Raw genomic sequence first — 20916 nt, forward strand, 5'->3', positions numbered from 1 at the left:
CAAGATACTAAATAATATTCATTGTAAACTGAATTGCTTGATCTTTTTTTTTTTAAAAAAAATAGTTTATCAAGTTTAGGCTCAAATCTAGTACATTATAGTCAGTTGTCACTCTGCAGGTTTTCATAAAACTGCCTGTATTTTGGTTCCATATATTTCGTCATGTCCAATAGATCCCTTTTCTTCTCCTTATGTACTTTCAGTGTTCCGTTATAGAGCAACCGGAATTCAGAAGGCAATGGACAATTTTTTACTTGATATTCACAACCATGCTTTACAATACAATGTCTTTCCCATGGGTGAAGCACATTGTGGGTACGGCGCACGCTTAAATCTCAAGGATCGTCACTACACAGCTTCAACCAAAGTACATCGGTAATTTTCAAAGCAGGCGGCTTCTTCAAAAGCAACTCGATGAATCCTATGTCCTTGAATTCTTCCACCATCTCGTGAATGGTCAGTTTTGAAGGATCGACAAAGGCCTCAGCAATGACGTGCTTCCATTCTGAAGGAACCATAACTTTTGACACTTTCTTTCTTTTCTCGATGACTGCAAAATCCCTGTCACAAGGTAGGAAACTGAGACCCGAACATAAAAACTTCTGATCTATTTCTGTAAAGTACTTGCACCTGATCTCATAGAAATAAAGCGCTAAAACTCTCCAGCTGTTGTTCTGCCTGACACAGCGGTCAGACCAAACAATCAGTTTTCGTTCCATACCTTCGTCAAGCGTATCATAATTGTGCGTCACAAATTTAAGCAGACAGGAAACTATTTCGACTGAACCTCTCCTTGCGGTGGATTCATCCCACAAATTTATGGTGATGTTTCCAGTACCAACGTCATGAATCGTGAAATTATGCGACGACAGCTGTATCTGGTATAATACCGTGGAATGAGTCAATGTAGGACAAAGTAAAACCTCTTGTAGGTCAACACACATAGCATGTATATTGTTATTCCTCTTAGCCATTTCTGTATCATTTTTTAGGGCTTTGTATACTTGTTTCGTTTCCACATACTTGGTCTGCCCTTCAATGATGCAACTGACTCTCAATTTCGATCTTGTGCAGTTCTATTTCATCTGAAGCTGCAATCATTTTGTTAAACAACAAATTGCACAGTCAGCAAGTATATGATCTAGGTGTTCCGATACGCAGATTAAAATCTGTTTGAAACAGACTTTGATAGTATGACCTGCTTATTGACTTTTCGGTAAACAACCGATACATTCTACAGAGGTTGAGATCGGGGTGCAGACATTCTTTTGAGGGTTTATTCCTGCTGTAATGGCTCATCTGCTTTGGGAAACTTGATATGTGTTGCCGAATAAGAGCCCTGTCGTCATTCGATACGGCATGTGGCCTATTGCAATATTTTCCTCTACCGTCTTTAGGAGTGGTTATTCCACCTTTTACTTTACATTGCAGTATCTGCATTCGTCGCTGGGTGATGGAGAATATGTCAAGCAATGTTTTTTGACACACTTCTCTTGAGTAAACTTTGTATTTGAAAGTAGCCTGTTTTCGTGAAGTATCGTCTGTCTTACCTCTCTTGCGCCTGGCTGGCTTGCCTACTTCCATGGATTTTATTAAGGTCCCGAGTTTGAATCTCGGTCGGCCACACACTTTTAATCTGCCAGGAAGTTTCATATCAGCGCACACTCCGCTGCAGAGTGAAAATCTCATTCTGGAAACATCCCCCAGGCTGTGGCTAAGCCATGTCTCCGCAGTATCCTTTCTTTCAGGAATGCTAGTTCTGCAAGGTTCGCAGGAGAGCTTCTGTAAAGTTTGGAAGGTAGGGTACGAGATACTGGCAGAAGTGAAGTTGTGAGGACCGGGCGTGAGTCGTGCTTCTGTAGCTCAGATGGTAGAGCACTTGCCCGCGAAAGACAAAGGTCCCGAGTTCGAGTCTCGGTCGGGCACACACTTTTAATCTGCCAGGAAGTTTCATATCAGCGCACACTCCGCTGCAGAGTGAAAATCTCATTCTGGAAACATCCCCCAGGCTGTGGCTAAGCCATGTCTCCGCAGTATCCTTTCTTTCAGGAGTGCTAGTTCTGCAAGGTTCGCAGGAGAGCTTCTGTAAAGTTTGGAAGGTAGGGTACGAGATACTGGCAGAAGTGAAGCTGTGAGAACCGGGCGTGAGTCGTGCTTCGGTAGCTCTGATGGTAGAGCACTTGCCCGCGGAAGGCAAAGGTCCCGAGTTCGAGTCTCGATCGGGCACACAGTTTTAATCTGCCAGGAAGTTTTATATGGACTGCTAATCGTATGTTAAGGCATGATATTCTTTGTACAGCTTTAACTTCATTTCCAGGTTTAAGTCCTTGCATCCTTCTTTTGAGCACACTTGTGCATTGCATACACGATCCTGAATCACGAAAACAATCTCTATTACTACCTAATATTCAACTAGATTATCAAATTTCACATTCTCTTTTAATAATATAGCATTACTCGGACTGAGTATTCTATTTTTTTCGCCAATGATATCGACAGAACTGCAGTTAATTTCATTCACGTTACATACTTTTACTGTAATGTTTTCAGAAGATACACATAACATGTCATTAGAGCCATGTACTCTACAGGGCACATCGCCGCTTTGCAGGACACATATGTTTCTCTAAAGACATGCACCTTTATACAAAACCCATACAGCATTATTCCACTCACCTGTGTTGGAGGCTGTTTCACAGAAACTACCTTTCCTTTTCATGATTTATATTCCAGTCTAGCATCACGAAGCCTTTTCCTCTTAATATCCTTCCAACTACCAATGTTAATTTTCCTTTTCCGTGCATTATTCGCACGTTTCAAACCACTTGCGGTAAGTGTCAACTTGCTGCACTCCGCCATTCTTGCAACATACAGCATTGTTCACGCAGAAGCGCGAAAACTGCGCGTCTCGTCGCTGTTTAGTGCTGCCCTCGGATGGTGAACATGTTAATTATAACAGTAGGTGATGCAGACTGCCGTATACAGCATTATTCCACGCGATTCTACGAAATGTCAAAATGTGCCATACAGTGTTATTCGTACGCATGCTTCAAGTATTGGTGATGAAGTTATAAATCCACAATGTTTGCCAACTTCTTAGAAGTGACAAGGTTCTTAATCTTCTTACAAAATCTTATCATTCTTTAAATTTGTTGCAGTAACTGCAGACCAGTAAAATGTAAATACAACAATATGCAAAATCAACACATTAGTGAATCACACATATCTGGACACTGGATTTCTCGATTATATTTTTGGAAGCATATTGAATCTTTTGTGTATGAGACATTAGCTGTCAATGCACAAATGTTACTAGCCAAAGTACTGTGGCATACCTTCCCAAATAACTGAATTAAATGTGGTAATCATCTGCTTGAATTCCTTTACTAAAATCAAATCCATAATGAAACCTTATGTGCAATAGATCATGTGCACTGTACAAGAATTTTATTTCAGTTTAATCAACCTCAAAATAAATGTTGTCATATACTGACATAATATAATATAGGAGAACATGGGTTTCTAGTTGATTTTTTTGTCCTCTCTTCACATTCCTTACCTAATCAATAACTTGTTAAAACACAACATATCAATTTATGGAAACTGTTTTAGATTAGAAAATTCTTATTTTTTGAAGCTAATATAGTTTTGCTTCTGAAAAATGTGCTGTAATCCATAAATTTCAGAACGAATTGTACTCTTCAAAGATACAAGGCATCCCAGTGACTTTAGGAAACTGGTACAGCAATTATAAAACTGTTTTGTGAACTAAATTTCTCATTAAGAACTATTAATACCATTATTTTTAATGTTACGAATACAAATACTGCTACTTGTTTATTTACATATACAGGGGATAGAAATACAAGGTTCTCCTGCCAAATAACTGCTCAGTGGCAATGTGGGATATGTATCATGAGGTTCTGGAGCACTATTCCTATCCATTGCCCTATGACAAATTTGCATAACCACATAAGTTATAAATTCATCTACTGTATCTGTTTACTAACTGCCACAATAGGAACATTGCAACATGGTAACAAAACACATAAATTTAGAAATAAGTATTTTGTCATGATTTGGCAGCTTCGTAAAAAAAATCCTTTAACAGAGGGCAAAGAAAACTAGCTGGATGAGGAAAAGGAAAGTAGAATTTTCGCTCCATACTGGCACACTGTTTGGAAAAAGTTTTTCTGCCAACTGTATCCGTTGCTATCTCCTTATGCATTTTCCCCACAGTGAAAGAACTAATTTTAAAATTTAAAGAAACTTAAGATCCATTTTCATATTTTTCTGTTTGCATAGCTGTCAGCAATAATCTAATTGGCCTAGTTTTTTAGTGTTTCCTTTCAATGGGTAATGTTTTTGTACAATTTCTTCATAATTGTTTTCTGATTATTTCCTTAATCATCACATGGATTTTTATAACAGAAGTAATCTCATACATGTCATTAGCGTGAAAGTGTCATTTCTAAATTATATTATCTTCATTTCAGGTATCACAGTGACCGAGATATTATTTTCACATGTAGTTACACAGTTCATGGTTATGTGTGGCCAAACGGCTCTTGTGCTTGTATTTTCATTCCCTGTTTTTGGCATAACATGTGTGGGCAACATGGGTATTGTAATTGCACTTACAATGCTGACAGGATTCTGTGGAATGTGTTTTGGTAAGTTCTTATGTAATTTACTATAATACATGTAAATATTCTAAAGTACAGATCTATATGACATATTTTCAGTGTGACAAAAATAACCAAACTGCCATCAAAAATGTACATATATGGTACTTAGTAAAAGTAGTATAGCAGATAAAACTGTTCTGGGCCTCAGCGGTCAGAGACTGTGTGTGTGTGTGTGTGTGTGTGTGTGTGTGTGTGTGTGTGTGTGTGTAAGCATCGCTTACGGCATTAGCTGTTTTGAATGGACACTCAAACAATTCAATAATTTTGTTTGACGTCTGTCTTCATGAGAAAAATATTGAATACAAATGGGATGCATTTTTCTATTTCCTTTATTAGATGTATCAGTTGCGATACTGAAGTAAATTTTAAGATATCCATCATGACCAGAAGATTTTCTTCAGCTCTGGGGCCAAGTACATCTTTGAATATACTTCCAGACTTAGTCCTGCCACAGGAAATTTTTTTTGTAATAGCTGAATCAGGCAATATATGAGGAAGCAATTTCATGGCACAGTCCATGAATAAGTATGAAATCTTATGTTTAACACAATGATATGTTACCATTAATTCAGCCAGGGTTATTGTACTAATTTCTGTGAAATTATATTTTGGAGAAAAATTTGTCATTAAGTTCAAAGTGCTTCTCAAAAGCTGTTTCCTTTTATGTTCATTTCCATTTGTGTGATGTTACTGCTCGATCCACTATGAGATATGGAGAAATCCTTATCGCAAATTTTGCATTGTGAGAAAAAAATTGAACTACCTTTGGCACCGCTTGAATTCCTCTGTAACCATTCGTCATAAAAGTGGTTATCATTATTATTGTCACTTTCAGGATCACTCATTGTGGCAAACTGTTTTCTGAAAAGAGAAAAAAACATCACACTATTCCATGCCAAGCCATGCCATCGTGGCGTCATCAGACACCCATATAAAATAAAATTAAAAAATATTACAGAATCAAATAAATATACATATAAATATTTATACAGCAATTCTGGCAACCCAATCCCTGAAATCATACTTAATCAAAAAGAATAAAATGAAGCTAGTACAATTAACTCATCAATTCCTAGTGTCACGTTCAGTGAGGAAGATTTGTTATTTTATTATCTATGTGTAAAAGCAAATAACATATTATTATTTTTAATGCAAGGAGCCTAAAATAGGAAGGAACTGAGAAGTTAACTCTTTGTATTCCATAAAGCAGACACAGGGCAGCATTGTGTGCTCATGTTTAAATCGCCGCTGCCTGGGCAGCAGCACGCCACAGAGAATTGTGCAGATCACGTTGTGAAAACAATGGGACCACTGACCAACAATTAGGGTGTATATTAAAACAAAAAGTGCGCTTTCATTCAAATATATTTACAGAAGCATTGCATAAAAAAACTTTTCATGGCGTGATCTTTTTACAGTAGAAACTTCGCTAGTGCAAAAGTGACGGCCTCTCAGAAATACTTCTCATCCGATTTTAAGGAAACTATTCAGTATAAAAAATTGAAACTTTAAACATGTCGTAGTCAAATATATTAGCAAAAATCAAACAATGGAAAATCCAGGATTGAATGTAACAATATTATGAAAAGGAAAGTTGCTACTCATCATATAGCAGGGATGCGGAGTCGCAAATAGGCACAACAAAAATACTGTCACAAATAAATAAACCTTTCGGCCATTAGGGCCTTCGTCAACAATAGATGTAGACACACAAACACAACACACACACACACACACACACACACACACACACACACACACACACACAAATACACACAAACACAACTCACACACATGACTGCAGTCTCAGGCAACTGAAACCACACTGCAAGCAGCAGCACCAGTGCATGATGGGAGTGGCGAATGGGTGGGGATAAGAAGGAGGCTGGATGGGGAGGGGGTGAGATGTATGGTGGGGGTGGTAGACAGTGAAGTGCTGCAGGTTAAATGGAGGGCAGGGGAGAGGTGGGGAGTAGGGGGAGGGGAACTACTGGAAAAGGAGATAATTAAAAAGACTGAGTGTGATGGTGGTATTACGGCTGTGTAGTGATGGAATGGGAACAGAGAAGGGGCTGGATGGTTGAGGACAGTGACTAACGAAGGTTGAGGCCAGGAGGGTTACGGGAAAGTAGGATCTATTGCAAGGAGAGTTCCCACCTGCGCAGTTCAGAAAAGCTGGTGTTGGTGGGAAGGATCTATATGGCACAGGCTGTGACGCAGTCATTGAAAGGTAGGATGTCATGTTTGGCAGCGTGTTCAGCAACAGGGTGGCCCACTAGTTTCCTGGCCACAGTTAGTCAGTGGCCTTTCATGTGGACAGACAGCGTGATGGTTGTCATGCCCACATATACACATCAAAAAAAGTTTTGCATCACCTCAGTTCCGAGAGTTCCAGAACCTGTACAGAAAATTGGAATAGAGATCAACATAAACATCATTTCCGCCCTTTTTATTGCTCATGAAAACCACACATTGCATGTTGTACCATCATACAGCGAGATCTTCAGAAGTTGTGGTCCAGATTGCTGTACACACCAGTACCTCTAATACCCAGTAGGATGTCCTCTTGCATTGATGCATGCCTGTATTCATCAAGGCACTGTTGGTACAGATTGTCGCACTCCTCTATGGCAATTCAGTGTAGATCCCTCAGAGTGGTTGGTGGGTCACGTCATCCATAAACAGCCCTTTTCAATCTATACCAGGCATGTTTGTAGGGTTCATGTCTGGAGAACATGCTGGCCACTCTAGTCAAGCGATGTCTTTATCCTGAAGGAAGTCATTCACAAGTTGTGTGTATGATGGGTGCACGAATTGTCATCCATGAAGACAAATGCCTCACCAATGTGCTGCCGATATGGTTGCACTATCAGTTGGAGGATGGCATTCATGCATCGTACAGCTGTTACAACACCTTCCATGACCACCAACGGCGTACGTCGGCTCCACATAATGCCACCCCAAAACAGCAGGGAACCTCCACGTTCCTGCACTCACTGGAGAGTGTGTCTAAGGCGTTCAGCCTAATTGGGTTGCCTGCAAACATGTCTCCGACGACTGACTGGTTGAAGGCATATGTGACACTCATTGGTGAAGAGAACGTGATGTCAATCCTGAGTGGTCCATTCGGCATGTTGTTGGGCCCATCTGTACTGCACTGCATGGTGTCATGGTTGCAAAGATGGACCTCACCATGAATGTCGGGAGTGAAGTTGCGCATCATGTTGCCTATTGCATACAGTTTGAGTAGTAACAGGATGTCCTGTGGCTGCACAAAAAGCATTATTCACCATGGTGATGTTGCTGTCAGGGTCCCTTCAAGCCATAACCTGTAGGTAGCCATCATCCACTGCAGCAGTAGCCTTTGGGTGGCCTGAGCAAGGTATGTCATTGACAGTTCCTGTCTCTTTGTATCTGCTCCATGTCCGAACAACATTGCTTTGTTTCACTCCGAGATACCTGGACACTTCCCTTGTTGAGAGCCCTTCCTGGCACAAAGTAACAATGCAGACGTGATTGAACCGCAGTATTGACCATCTAGGCATGGTTGAACTACAGACAACATGAGCTGTGTACTTCCTTCCTTGTGGAATGACTGGAACTGTTCAGCTGTTGGACGCCCTCCGTCTAATAGGCATTGTTCATGCATGGTTGTTCACATCTTTGGGTGGGTTTAGTGACATCTCTGAATAGTCAGAGGGACTGTGTCTGTGATACAGTACCCACATTCAACATCTATCTTCAGGAGTTCTGGGAACCAGGGTGATGCAAAACATTTTTTGATGTGTGTAGAATGCAGCACAGTGGTTGCAGCTTAGCTTGTAGATCACATGACTGGTTTAACAGGTAGCCCTGCCTTTGATGGGATAGGTGATGTTCATGACCAGACTGGAGTAAGTGGTGGTGGGAGAATGTATGGGACAGGTCTTGCATCTAGGTCTATTCAGGGATATGAGCCACGAGGTATGGGGTTGAGAGCAGGTGTTGTGCAAGGATGAACGAGTATATTGTGTAGTTCGGTGGACGGTGGAATACCACTGTGGGAGGGGTGGAAAGGATAGTGAGCAGGACATTTCTCATTTCAGGGCATGACAAAAGATATTCAAAACCCTGGCAGAGAATGTAATTCAGTTGCTTCAGTCCTGGGTGGTACTGAGTTACAAGGGGATTGCTCCTCTGTGGCCGGACAGTGGGACTTTGGGATGTGGTGGGAGACTAGAAAGATAAGGCACAGGAGATTTGTTTTCATACAAGGTTGGGAGGATAATCATGGTCTGTGAAGGCTTCAGTGAGACCTTTGGGATATTTCAAGAGGGACGGCTCATCACTACAGATGCGATGACCATGGTTGGCTAGACTGTACGGAACAGACTTCTTGGTATGGAACGGGTGGCAGCTGTCGAAGTGGAGTTATTGCTGGTGGTTAGTAGGTGTGATATGGACAGAGGTACTGATGCAGCCATCTTTGAGACAGAGGTCAACATCTAGGAAGGTGGCTTGTTGGTTTGAGTAGGACCAGGTGAAGCAAATGCGGGAGAATTTGTTGAGGTTCTGGAGGAATGTGTATAGGGTGTCCTCACCATCAATCCAGATCGCAAAGATGTCATCAGTGAACCTGAACCAGATGAAGGGTTTAGGATTCTGGGTTTTTGGGAAGGATTCCTCTAAATGGCCCATGAATAGGTTGGCATAGGATGATGCCATGCAGCACCCATAGCCATACCATAGATTTGTTTGTAGGTGATGCCTTCAAAGGAGAAGTAATTGTGGGTAAGGATATAGTTGGTCATGGTGACTAGGAAGGAGATTGTTGGTTTGAAATCCATCAGCCATTGGGAAAGTTAGGGTTCAATACCAGTAAGGCCATGGGCTTCAGCAACGTCATAAAAAAAAATTAAAAAAAAAGTGTAAGGGGAGGTGGCATCAATAGTGACAAGCAGGGCACCATGTGGTAGAGGGACAGGAACTGTGGAGAGTCATTGGAGGAAATAGGTGGTATCTTTTATATAGGAGGGTAGGTTTTAGGTAATAGGTTGATGGTGTTGGTCTACAAGAGCAGAGATTCTCTCAGTAGGGGCACAGTCACTGGCCACAATGGCACATCCTAGGTGGTTAGGTGTATGGACTTTAGGAAGCATGCAGAAGGTAGGAGTGCAGGGAGTGGTAGGGGTGAGTAGAGAGATGAAGTCCGAGGAGGGGATCTGGGATGGGCCTAAGGATTTGCGTAGCGACTGGAGATCCTGCTGGATTTCTGGAATGGGGTCACTGTGGAAAGGTTTGTAGATGGAAGTATCAGTCCTTCTACCAAGTAGTCCTTAAGGTTCAAAACAACAGTGGTGGAGCCTTTGTCCGTGCATAGAATTATAAAACCAAGATCAGTTTTTAGATGGTGGACTGTGGTACTTTCTGTGGATGTAAGGTTAGTTTGCATATTGAGGGATTTGGGGAATGATGGTGAGGCAAGTTTCGAGGTTAAGAAATTTTGGAAAGTTAACAGGGGGTGAATAGGGGACAGTGGGGGTGGATTATGGTTGGATGGAGGGGTGAACTGAGTTAGGCAGGGTTCAATATTGGTCTTTGGTTGAGTCTCATTAGTAGGGTTGGTGGCAAAAATGTGTTTCCATTGTAGAGACCAGGAGAAGGAGAGAAGATCTTTAACAAGTCCTGCATGATTAAATTTGGGAGTGTGGCAAAAGGTGAGACCTTTGGAAAGCACTGATGTTCCTGTGGACTAAGGCATCTGAAGGAAAGGTTCACGATTGTGTTATGGATCTGTTTAGGTTCTGGATTCTGTGAGGTGGTGGGAGGAAGGTTTGGAGGGTGGGTTAAGTGCAGTAGGTCTACAAGACAGGTTTTGTCAGCTATGAGGGGACATGGGGGAGGATGTTTGGAGGTTGTTGCAGAGGTGGTGGACAGTGATACTCCAATGTGGGAGTAGGAAGCTCTCTATCCTGCACAGGCACACCAATTGCAGTGTTTATATGATGAACAGTACCATCATGAACAGCACAAACTGCATGTGGCCTGATAGTAGGGTGCACATCTGTAGCCAGAAATACACTGAGTTGTAGAGCAGGGTAACTGGTCAGAGCAGTTAACTGGTCGGAGCAGTGGGAACACTGTCAGAATCATGCACTGAAGTTGGATACAGTACTTCACAAACTTGTTCGGATTCCTTGCAGCTAGGCCTTGGAAGTATGTTGGCATCCTCTGAAGAGGCAGACATGTGGTGTGGCTGTTGCAAATATTGCAGAACAGCTAGATTGTGCTTGGCAGTGTGAATTGATGCTGCTGGGTCATCAGTGTGTTGCCACAGATCCATGTTTTCTCATCCTGTGCTGTCATTTGTGGTGCTAGTGAAGAATAGTTGGACATCAGAGAGCAAAGCTCACTGGAGAGTGCTGAGCACTTTAGGAGGATGTCCAGTGGTCTATCTCAATGTGATGATGAGGTGGGAGTGGGACAGGAATTTTCAGGGAGAATTTCACTGATACCTCGAATGATTGCCTGCTGACTGTCAGGCCTAATAACAAATCATGGGAAAGATAAGGAAGCAGCTGGTAGTGATGCAGAAAGTCTGCTCCCAGGACCATCTTGGTGATGAGAAAGGTCCAGTGCATATGTCTCTCTGCCACCAAGCCCAAAGTGATTGAGGTGGTGCCGGCAAACTCAATGACTGTAATTTGTGTCATGTAATTGGAATGATGATGGTGAGAGAGTAGTCAGTGCTCGAGCTAGTGGGAAGGTGCTGACATCAGTGCCCATGTCAATGAGGAATTAGATTTGCTTCAGATGGTCATACACAAATAAGCATGAGCGTCGGAAGGGCTGCAAGAGGTGGCAGAACTGTGCAGTTGCGGTTGATTAAGGCGTCTTGTGATTGTAGAGTGGCCTGGTGCACCTGCAATAGACCACTGTGTCCGTTTGGGTAAAGACAACACTCTGCAGTCGCTAGCCTCCCATCTGAATCTGCTATGGAACCAACAGAATCACTCGGCTGTCGAAGAGGCGCAGGCAGGTGGCGTTGTTCTCTGAAGTGGTGTCTGTTTTAAAACAGTACTGGGGAGTGGGGGGGTGGGGGGTGGAGGGGGGGGGGGGGTATGCCAGGGTTGGAAAGCCGGGGAGGTGAGCGTATTTGCTGCATCGTTCAGTAATTGTTGCCTGTCAACACTTTGAAGGTCACACGACAAGGTGGTGGGAGGGGGTCCAGGTCAGATCGGCTGGAGTTGGCAGGCCTCAAATGTGTCATGACTGAACAAGTGGAAGCAGTGATGGTGGCCAGCACCAAGTGAGGTAGCTTGGGCGAGCTCGGCACTAGTCGCTTAGCCTCAGTTGCCTCATAGCTGAGAGGAGCAATGACCTTGCTGACATCAGAGTAGCCGTTGACGAGAGTACGATGCTGTGCCAGGGTGTGAATTCAGTTCATGAGGCAAAGTCTGACATTGAGATGGTTATCCGTGTGTGACAGCATTGTGTTCTGGATGTGTGTGGGTTGTTATGATAGCCAGTGTCCAAAGCATGCGGTCGGGCATCAGCGCAGGATCAATCTGTGTCTGTAGGCACCGCCAGACTGACAGTGGTGGGTTGTCTCCAAGGGTTTCTTCTTGCGTTACTACATGTAGTTGGTGTTCCAGGTAGAATGAGAGGCGCTGGAGTAGCAAAGCCTTAGTTATCTCGTACTTGCTGTGAGTGGGTGCTGCACCGTCATTGAAGATCCCATAGAGAGATAGCAAGCATTTGCATAGAGTTAACCATACTGCTGGAAGGTCAGTACACAACAGGGGTAGTTTAAAACGAGGCTGGGTGGTGTGGAGACTGTCCATGGGTTGTACGCTCAGGGCTATCCAGAGCATGGTGTTGACCAATGCGGCCACTGCAGGAGCAACAGAGCATGTAATATGCAGTTGCTGCATCTCTTGGAAGTGCTTATCTGGCAGCAACGTGGAAGCATGCGATGCTAATGGCGTGGACATCATGTCATCCAGAGCAAAGACCTTGGGCGACATACAGTACGATGAGGCTCATGGAAGTGTGGTGTTGTGTGGCTAGGATGGGATGTATAATGCTTAGTCAAACGGATGCATCCTGTCCCTATGAGTGGTGTACAAGAGGACAAAAGCACACAGCATGGCTGGCACAGATGTGATGTCAGACATGTGTTGGTGCAACGTAGATGGAACTTGAAGTAGTGAATGCTGCCAAAGTTCAGGCCTGTGGAGCATGTTAGCACAGTATGCAGAATGCATCTGAGAGGTGTGAGACACAAGGTATGTGGTGGTGGTTAGGTTAAACATGGTATGTGGTGTGGGAGGCGCACTGTTCATTACACCGGGATCACTTTTGAGTGGAACTAATGGTGCAGAAATAGTTGTGACATGAGGCTCAGATACTGTGGTGAGATTGGCCGTCATAATTTTCTGCCTTTAATTGGAGTGGTAGATGAGATAATGGCACGATTATTTGACAGGCAGTCGTTGATGCACTGGAAAGGCACTGGTAGGAGTGTCCAATCAGCATTGTGGCTGGAAAATATCACTTGAAAAGTTGCTGGAAAGGTTCAGCAGTCTGTGGGTAGGCATGGGAACTGGAGTAGAGAAAAAACTAGGAGCACACAAGGTAACAGTTGCAGGATAAACAGTGCTTCATCGTTTGTCACTCCACTCAGCATTGTTTCTGTCTAAATCATTGCACTGAAGTTCCTCTAGTCCAGGTCGAATGTTACATTGTAAATTGTGACACAGAATGTTCATATTGCATCGTGGCAATATTTGTGAAGTATCCTCGGTGCCATCGTTGACACAGTGAGGTGATGTGGTGAATGATGGCAGTATTGTTGAGTACCCAACAGGTGCAGCAGATCTGCACTAAATCACTATGCAGTACAGTAGATGAGTCACCAGTGTAGGAAATGCAGTACCAGCAAGAGTGCATATGTAATAATGGTACAAAGAGTGTGGTAGACAGATCCTTACTTTATTTACTGGACAGAATTACATCATGGTCTACACTGGACAGAGGTTCAACACATACTAAACCATCTGAGATATTGTTGTTCACTCTACTGCCCAGGGCAGTGATGTTTGTTTTGTCAGTCAAAGGCGACATATAGTTGCTGTTTCACCACAAACACATTTAAAGATGATAGGTGGCCATGTTATGCTGATGGATGTGACTACCATTATATATTTCCATTTATACAAAGAAAAAACTACACACTACTTTCTGCAGGCCATGGACCGTCAGCAGAACACTTGCTTTCAGATGTGTTACTGACATGTGTTCAGACACAGAAAGTATTCCTTCATCTGTTGAGGAATTTACTAATTCTTCCAACTCAACATCAGACAGTGATCTAATTGTTATGGTGTTGCAATTCAAACTGAGCAGAAACAATGATGTTTCAAATAGCTGAGAGTTGCTAAACAGATCCCTGGGAAAAGCAAGAAACAATCCATTGTTATTGATTGTTCAGAGTATTTTGGATTGTTAAAAATCATTGTTATCATAAAGTAAAACAAAAAACTATAAAAAAATTGACGTTAGAATTGTAATATTTACACTGAGGTGACAAAAATCATGGGATACCTCATAATATCACGTCTGATCTCCTTTTGTGCAGCATAGGGCATCAACTTGATGTTGCATGGACTCAACAAGTCATTGGAAGACGCCTGCAGAAATAATGAGCCACACTGGCTCTATTGCCATCCACAATTGCGAAAATGTTGCTGGCCCAGGATTTTGTGCATGAACTGACCTGTCAATTATGTCCCATAAATGTTTAGTCAATTGCCAAATCATTCACTCAAATTGTCCAGAATGTGTTTCAAACCAGTCATGAACAATTGTGGCCCAGTGACATGGCATACAGTCATCCAAAAAAAAATCCATTATTGTTTGGGAACATGGAGTCCATGAAAAGCTTCAAATGGTCTCCAAGTAGTCAAACACAACCATTTCCATTCAATTATTGGTTCAGTTGTACCAGAGGACCCAGTCCATTCCCTGTAAAAACAGCCCACCCTTTTATGGAGTCACCACCAGCTTGAAAGTGCCTTGTTTGACAACTTGGGTCCATAGCTTTGTGGGATCTGAGATACACTTGAACCCTGAAATCAGTTCTTACCAACTGAAATTGGAACTTCTCTGACTAGGTCAAAGTTTTCCAGTCATATAGGGTCTGACCAATATGGTCACTAGCCCAGGAGAGTTGTTGCAGGTGACGTCTTGTTGTTAGCAAAGGCACTTGTGTCAGTCGTCTGCTGCCATAGCCCATTAATGCCATATTTCACCTCATTGTCCTAAAAGATTCATTCATCATATGACCCACATCGATTTCTGTGCTTATTTCTCCCAGTGATGCTTGTATGTTAGCACTGACAACTCTACACAAACACTGTCACTCTCTGCCATTAAATGAAGGCCATCAGCTATTGCATTGTCATTCTTGAGAGGTAATGCCTGAAATTTGGGATTCTCGGCATTCTATTGACACTATCAATCTCAGAATATTGAATTCCCAAAGGATTTCTGGAATGGAATGTCCCATCTTCTAGTTCCAACCACCACTCTGCATTCAAAGTCTGCAGCCATAATCACATTGGAAACCTTTTCACATTAATCATCTGAGTACAAATGACAGAGCTCTGCCAATGTACTGCCCTTTTATACCCTGTGTATGGGATACTACCACCACTTGTATATGTGCATATTGCTGCCCCATGACTTTTGTTACCTCGCTGTATGTCAGTTCATTATGACCTGAACATTACATATGTTACTGTTATGACTAAATTATGTAAAATACTTTAAAACATTTTTATATACATATTTCTCATGTATTTTCAGACAGTCACTGAATTTCAGAAAGTTATCTTGGAAATAATGAGAAACAAAATTTATAATGATTTTGGGACATATAGACCAGAACAGAACAGCAGGGTTAAATGACAAACGATCACCAACTAGAATCTTAAGTGTTGTAACTGTACTTATATTCTATAGCACAGAAAGCATACTGGTATACTTCATATGTAGAATATGCTCAGTACAAACTTGGCCTATAGCTATGCGTGAGGAAGAGAACAGTGGTAATAGCTGGGCCCTGTTGTTATGCTGTGTGCAACAGAAGTCACAATAACAGTTCTCAGTGTAATAGCCAATAATCAGTAGGCAACTAAAATAACATTTATTTGTAGCAAAGAGTTGTACTCACCAAATGGTCAGGGTCTGAATGTGTCTGCCATTCATGAAACACATTACCCTGTTTAAGGTGTAACCCTGTAAAATAACTGATTTTCTGTAAAATGGTTATTGCCCCACTTAGGAAAAATCGTGGTTCATACAATTGTGTACCATGTAGAACACAATTTTCAAAATGTAGAACACTGAAATATTTAAAGCAAATTCACTTGAAAATTCTTAAAACTATACATTTGTATGACTTCTTTATACAGTCACCATTCAGATTTAAATATTTATCACACTTCTTAATCATCTGACAAGTGCAGAATGTCGGAATTATGTTAAAGAGGTTTGGAGTACAGCAAATTCTTCACTTGCACCCCAGGAAAAGACTGTCTACTAGTAAATGTGCCTGTCCATCAGATGCTACTAATTTCCAACAATTGTGGCATCTAATAAAATAACTATACATTTCAAATCCTTAATGCCAAATAGAGCATATAGTTTTCATATAGCCCTACTCTGCCAAACTGTACAGTAGTGAGTATTCAGTATTAAGCTGCAGCCTAACCACATGTTAAGTGACTAAGTTAGACAGTTCTCAGGTCAAAGGAAAGTAGGGGCATAACAGTGCCAGTGGGATATGCCTTGAGACAATGAGATGTGTGAATCAATATTTAGGTTGATGACATCTTTATTTATGTTTCCAGGTTAAATATGCAAAAGAACTGTGATCCTTATAGTTTGTATCCCCATTGTCATCATTACATACCTTTTGCTATTATGACAATCTTTGTACAATAGCTATGATGTCTGTATCCCCATTGTTATCATTACGTACCTTTTGCTGTCATGACAATCTTTGTACAATAGCAATGATGTCTAACCTCTTTTGAATTATTCACTTACAGGTTTCTTTGTATCCTGTGTGTGTGCAAATGAAAGGACTGCTACATATCTTGCTATGGGGAGCTTTTTACCAATTGTTATGCTCTGTGGTAAGTGCAATTTAATCTGACCACTGGTATTTGTATGTATGGAATAAAAGGAGTAGTGGTTTCTACTACTTTAAAATTTTTTTGAAATTTAACTGTAGGGCAATCTAGAAAATAACTTCCATTAGTCTATAAATAAAACACTGGAATATTTAAAGCAAATTCACCAGAAAATCTTAAAAGTATACATCTGAATTACTTCTTTATATAATCACTATTCAGGTTTAAATATTTATTTTACTGCTTAATGATTTGACAAATTCTCTCCCTATAACTTTGGCACCTGAGATTGCACTCAGTCCATGTCAGCACCTCGAAATTCTTCATCAGAGTCAAATTATATTTCATGTGGATGAAGAGATGGAAATCACTTGGTTCGAAGTCCAGGCTGTAGGATGGATTTTCAAAAACATTCCATTTTAATGCCACAAAAAATCCTGAGTTTTCTGTGTAGTGTGTGGCTGGACATTGTTATGCAAAACTGCAGGTTGGTCAAGACACTATATTGCCTGCATTGGATGGCTCTTCTCAGTGTGCTTAATGTCTCATAGAAGGCTTCAGAATTGATTGTCCTTCCATGTTTCCTCATTAGCGTAGGAAACGTATGTCTCATCACCAATTACAATTCTGTTCTGTAAGACTTCCTTTGATACTTTGATGGGAAAGAAAACTCAGAGAAGCACTGATCTGCTGATTTTCCTGGTACTTAGAAAGGTGTTTTGGGACCAAACCAACACAGAAACTGGAATACATTAATTGTATAGTCGTGATCACATGAAAAACACTCTATGACATCTATTGAAAGTTGTCTGGCAGTCAAGATATCAGGAGAAGCTATTTTTTTTTAAAATGTTTTAGCAATTTATTGTAGTGCTCATTTTGCATGGTTAAGGTGGTGAACAAGGTGCGGTGTGGCTTTCTATCAGATCCCTAAGTCACTGACCTACTGTGTGAGTTAGTGTAGCAAACATTCTGTTCCCCTCATTACTCTCCCTATGACATGAAATGGATGCTACTTCCTGGATAGCTATCATAATTAGAATTAAAGATATTTTTAGCTACTCAGATTGACAGCAGATATCAATGTGTACTTGTCATAATAGTAAAAAATACAATAGTACTTGCTTTTTACTTTTAAAATGGGGCTTACTGTCATGAACTTGTATGGTGTTAACAGCATGCTGATAAAAGGTAAGATTTAAGAGCTTCAGTAGTGAAATAAAATAAGTGGCACACTTCCTTTCATTTGTAAAATGTTGGAATTTTGCAACTGGTGTAAATAAGGTGTTTCTTTAATTTTTATTTTTATTTTGTTCTTTTGCGGGGAGGGGGGATCCAAAGCCTCATAATATTTGAGAACATACATAGGAAATCATGTTTAAATCTATGAAAATCATATCTAACATAGAATCTCAAGCACATATGAAGAAAGAAAGGAGGTTCTCATTGACAGTGTAGTATTTAGATATGGAGCAGAAGCTCAGCTGGAAAGGGAACAGAAGAAAACTGGCTGCAACCTTTCCTTGGAATCAATTTCAGGGAGATGTGAATTGACAAAAAGTCTACATCAGGATGACTGTACATGCATTTGAGGACTTTACCTCCTGAAAACAAGTCCAGTATTTTAACTAACGTGTCAGTTTGCTTGTTCATAGATGAAGAAAGATAACATTAAAATCCACAAATTAGCTGGGCTCTCACAAGACTGACTGAGATCTAAGTAACTGAGTTGGAAGATTCTCAATGAAAAGCTTTAGTTATGTTGTGGAAGCAATCTTAAAAAATTTTAAGGATCAGCTCTCAATGTGGATTCAAAATTACATTACTATCTGTCACATACCACATTTGCAAAAGAGTGAGAAAGAGATTAGCTTCTACAAAAACAAATGAGCAAACATTCACTTATGCTGTGCATGGAATGAGAACAAAATTTTCAATATGATACTATAAAAATTACTTCTTTACACAAACCTTAACTGTTGGTAATGTACAGACACACTTCTACTAGCCAGCCGCTGGTGGCCGAGCAGTTCTAGGCGCTTCAGTCTGGAACCGCACTACCGCTATGGTCGCAGGTTCGAATCCTGCCTTGGGCATGGATGTGTGTGATGTCCTTAGGTTAGTTAGGTTTAAGTAGTTCTACGTTCTAGGTGACTGATGACCTGAGATGTTAAGTCCCATAGTGCTCAGAGCCATTTGAACCATTTGAACACTTCTACTTGCAAAAATTATGAAAATCTTTTGAGATGAAGGAAGAAAGAAGATTTGGGTCGCACCAGTTCATGGGTTTATAGTTACAGATCTTCACATTCTTACATCTGAAAATAGTGAACATTAAGTCTTGATATCATTTTCTTGTTTGATTTTTGGAATGTACAAATAATATTGTCAATACTATTCCTTTTTGTAATATTCTTATTGCCTTGCATTACTGTACAGGTATTATATGGCCAATTGAAGGTATGCATCCGATCCTGAGGTACATAAGTTTCATAATGCCACTGACTCAGTCAACAGAATCCTTGCGAACTGTTCTTGCCAGGGGATGGGAGTTTCATCAGCCAACTGTCTACTTTGGATTCGTCTCTACGTTCATTTGGATTATTGTCTACCTGACTGTGAGTGTACTAGTGTTGAAGTTCAAGAAAGGATAATGTATGAGTGGAAATTAAAACTCATACACAAATATTACGGCAACTGCTGTAAGAATACAGCATTCACTTCTGTATATTTCACATCTGGTGAAGCTATCAAACAAAATCTGTGAAGCAGAATTGTTCTGTTTCCCATGGAACTGTTGCTTAATAAAGAATGAACATTCAGAAAGAATTCTGATAGAGTCTTTAGGTAGCACTGTTCCATGGTGCAAGAATTGGTGAAACTGTAAGTGATCTGTTACATGAATGTTTTTGTTGAACACTTATTATATAAGTGATATATATACTGTTTTATGTGTATGTTTTGTGCGTATTTACATGCATACAGTAATTAACTGGGAAGAATGCTATTCTTCTCTATCTAAGACTGTAAATAGCCACATTACTGTTCACTGATGACACAAAGTTAAATTACATGACTTTTTCCAGTAGTCATGCTACCACGTCATGCTGTCACAAAGCATAGACTGTGAGTGAGATATATAATCAGGGTGAAATTCTCTTGCCAAGCAGATTTTCCAATATCTCAGAGACATTTTTATGTCCACAAAAAAATAATGGTAATAAATCAACTGGCTATGTATGTAACATATTCATTAATCATCTCTGGGAACTGAATTTATATCTGTATTGACTTTGTTGTAAGTCTTGCCAAAACAGTGAGTTACACAAGTGTGTGTGTGTGTGTGTGTGTGTGTGTGTGTGTGTGTGTGTGTTGTGGGCGTGCCACCATACATCTGTCTGCACATTTCCATGTGTAGTTGAGATAGAGTGATTGTGTGTGATAGAGAGAGATAGAGAATTAATATGGAGCTGAATACATTCTTAATAATGAACTTGTGTTCATAAATGTGTTACTACTTTTTGATGCTTTTATAATGCATTGTGTGTCAATACATATAAAATTAGGATTAATTTTCATGGTTATTCAGTTTTGTTTCTCTGTTTCTGAGCAACCAAAAACATGCAATTTGAGATGATATGTTGTTGTACATTTGTCATTGTATAGCATATTAAAAATAAAGTTACTAAATAAGAAATTATAGTCAGTATTGTTTTACTTCCAATCTTCCACAATCCAGAGTCCTGGATTGCAAATTCTCCTTCCTTTCATTTCTTTCCTATCATCAACCAATTATTTAACATTCTGATAGGTCGCTATTTATAATTTCTTTATTTGACTACTTCCTACACTTACACATTTTTCTCATATGTCCACTTTCCACTCTGGATGGCCCATGTGCAAGACCCAATTCACACACACACACACACACACACACACACACACGTGTGTGTGTGTGTGTGTGTGTGTGTAATGGGGTGGGGAAGCATTCCACGTGGGAAGGATATATTTGGGAACGGGGATGATGTGACTTACCATGCGGGGGCGCA

General features: G+C 40.7%; 1 protein-coding gene across 2 annotated transcripts in view; it reads left to right on the forward strand.

The window, feature by feature from the left end:
• The window catches only part of LOC124605828 (ABC transporter G family member 23), a 344743-nt gene extending 324179 nt beyond the window's left edge, over positions 1-20564 (forward strand). For both annotated transcript variants that reach the window (XM_047137757.1, XM_047137756.1), the window contains 3 exons: positions 4497-4673; positions 16784-16870; positions 19307-20564. In XM_047137757.1, coding sequence (XP_046993713.1) covers positions 4497-4673; positions 16784-16870; positions 19307-19521 — 479 coding nt within the window. In that variant the 3' untranslated portion in view covers positions 19522-20564. The remainder of the gene's footprint in view (positions 1-4496; positions 4674-16783; positions 16871-19306) is intronic.
• Positions 20565-20916: the final 352 nt, after the last annotated feature.

Source organism: Schistocerca americana, chromosome 3 (assembly GCF_021461395.2).
Source record: "Schistocerca americana isolate TAMUIC-IGC-003095 chromosome 3, iqSchAmer2.1, whole genome shotgun sequence".
NCBI lineage: Eukaryota > Metazoa > Arthropoda > Insecta > Orthoptera > Acrididae > Schistocerca > Schistocerca americana.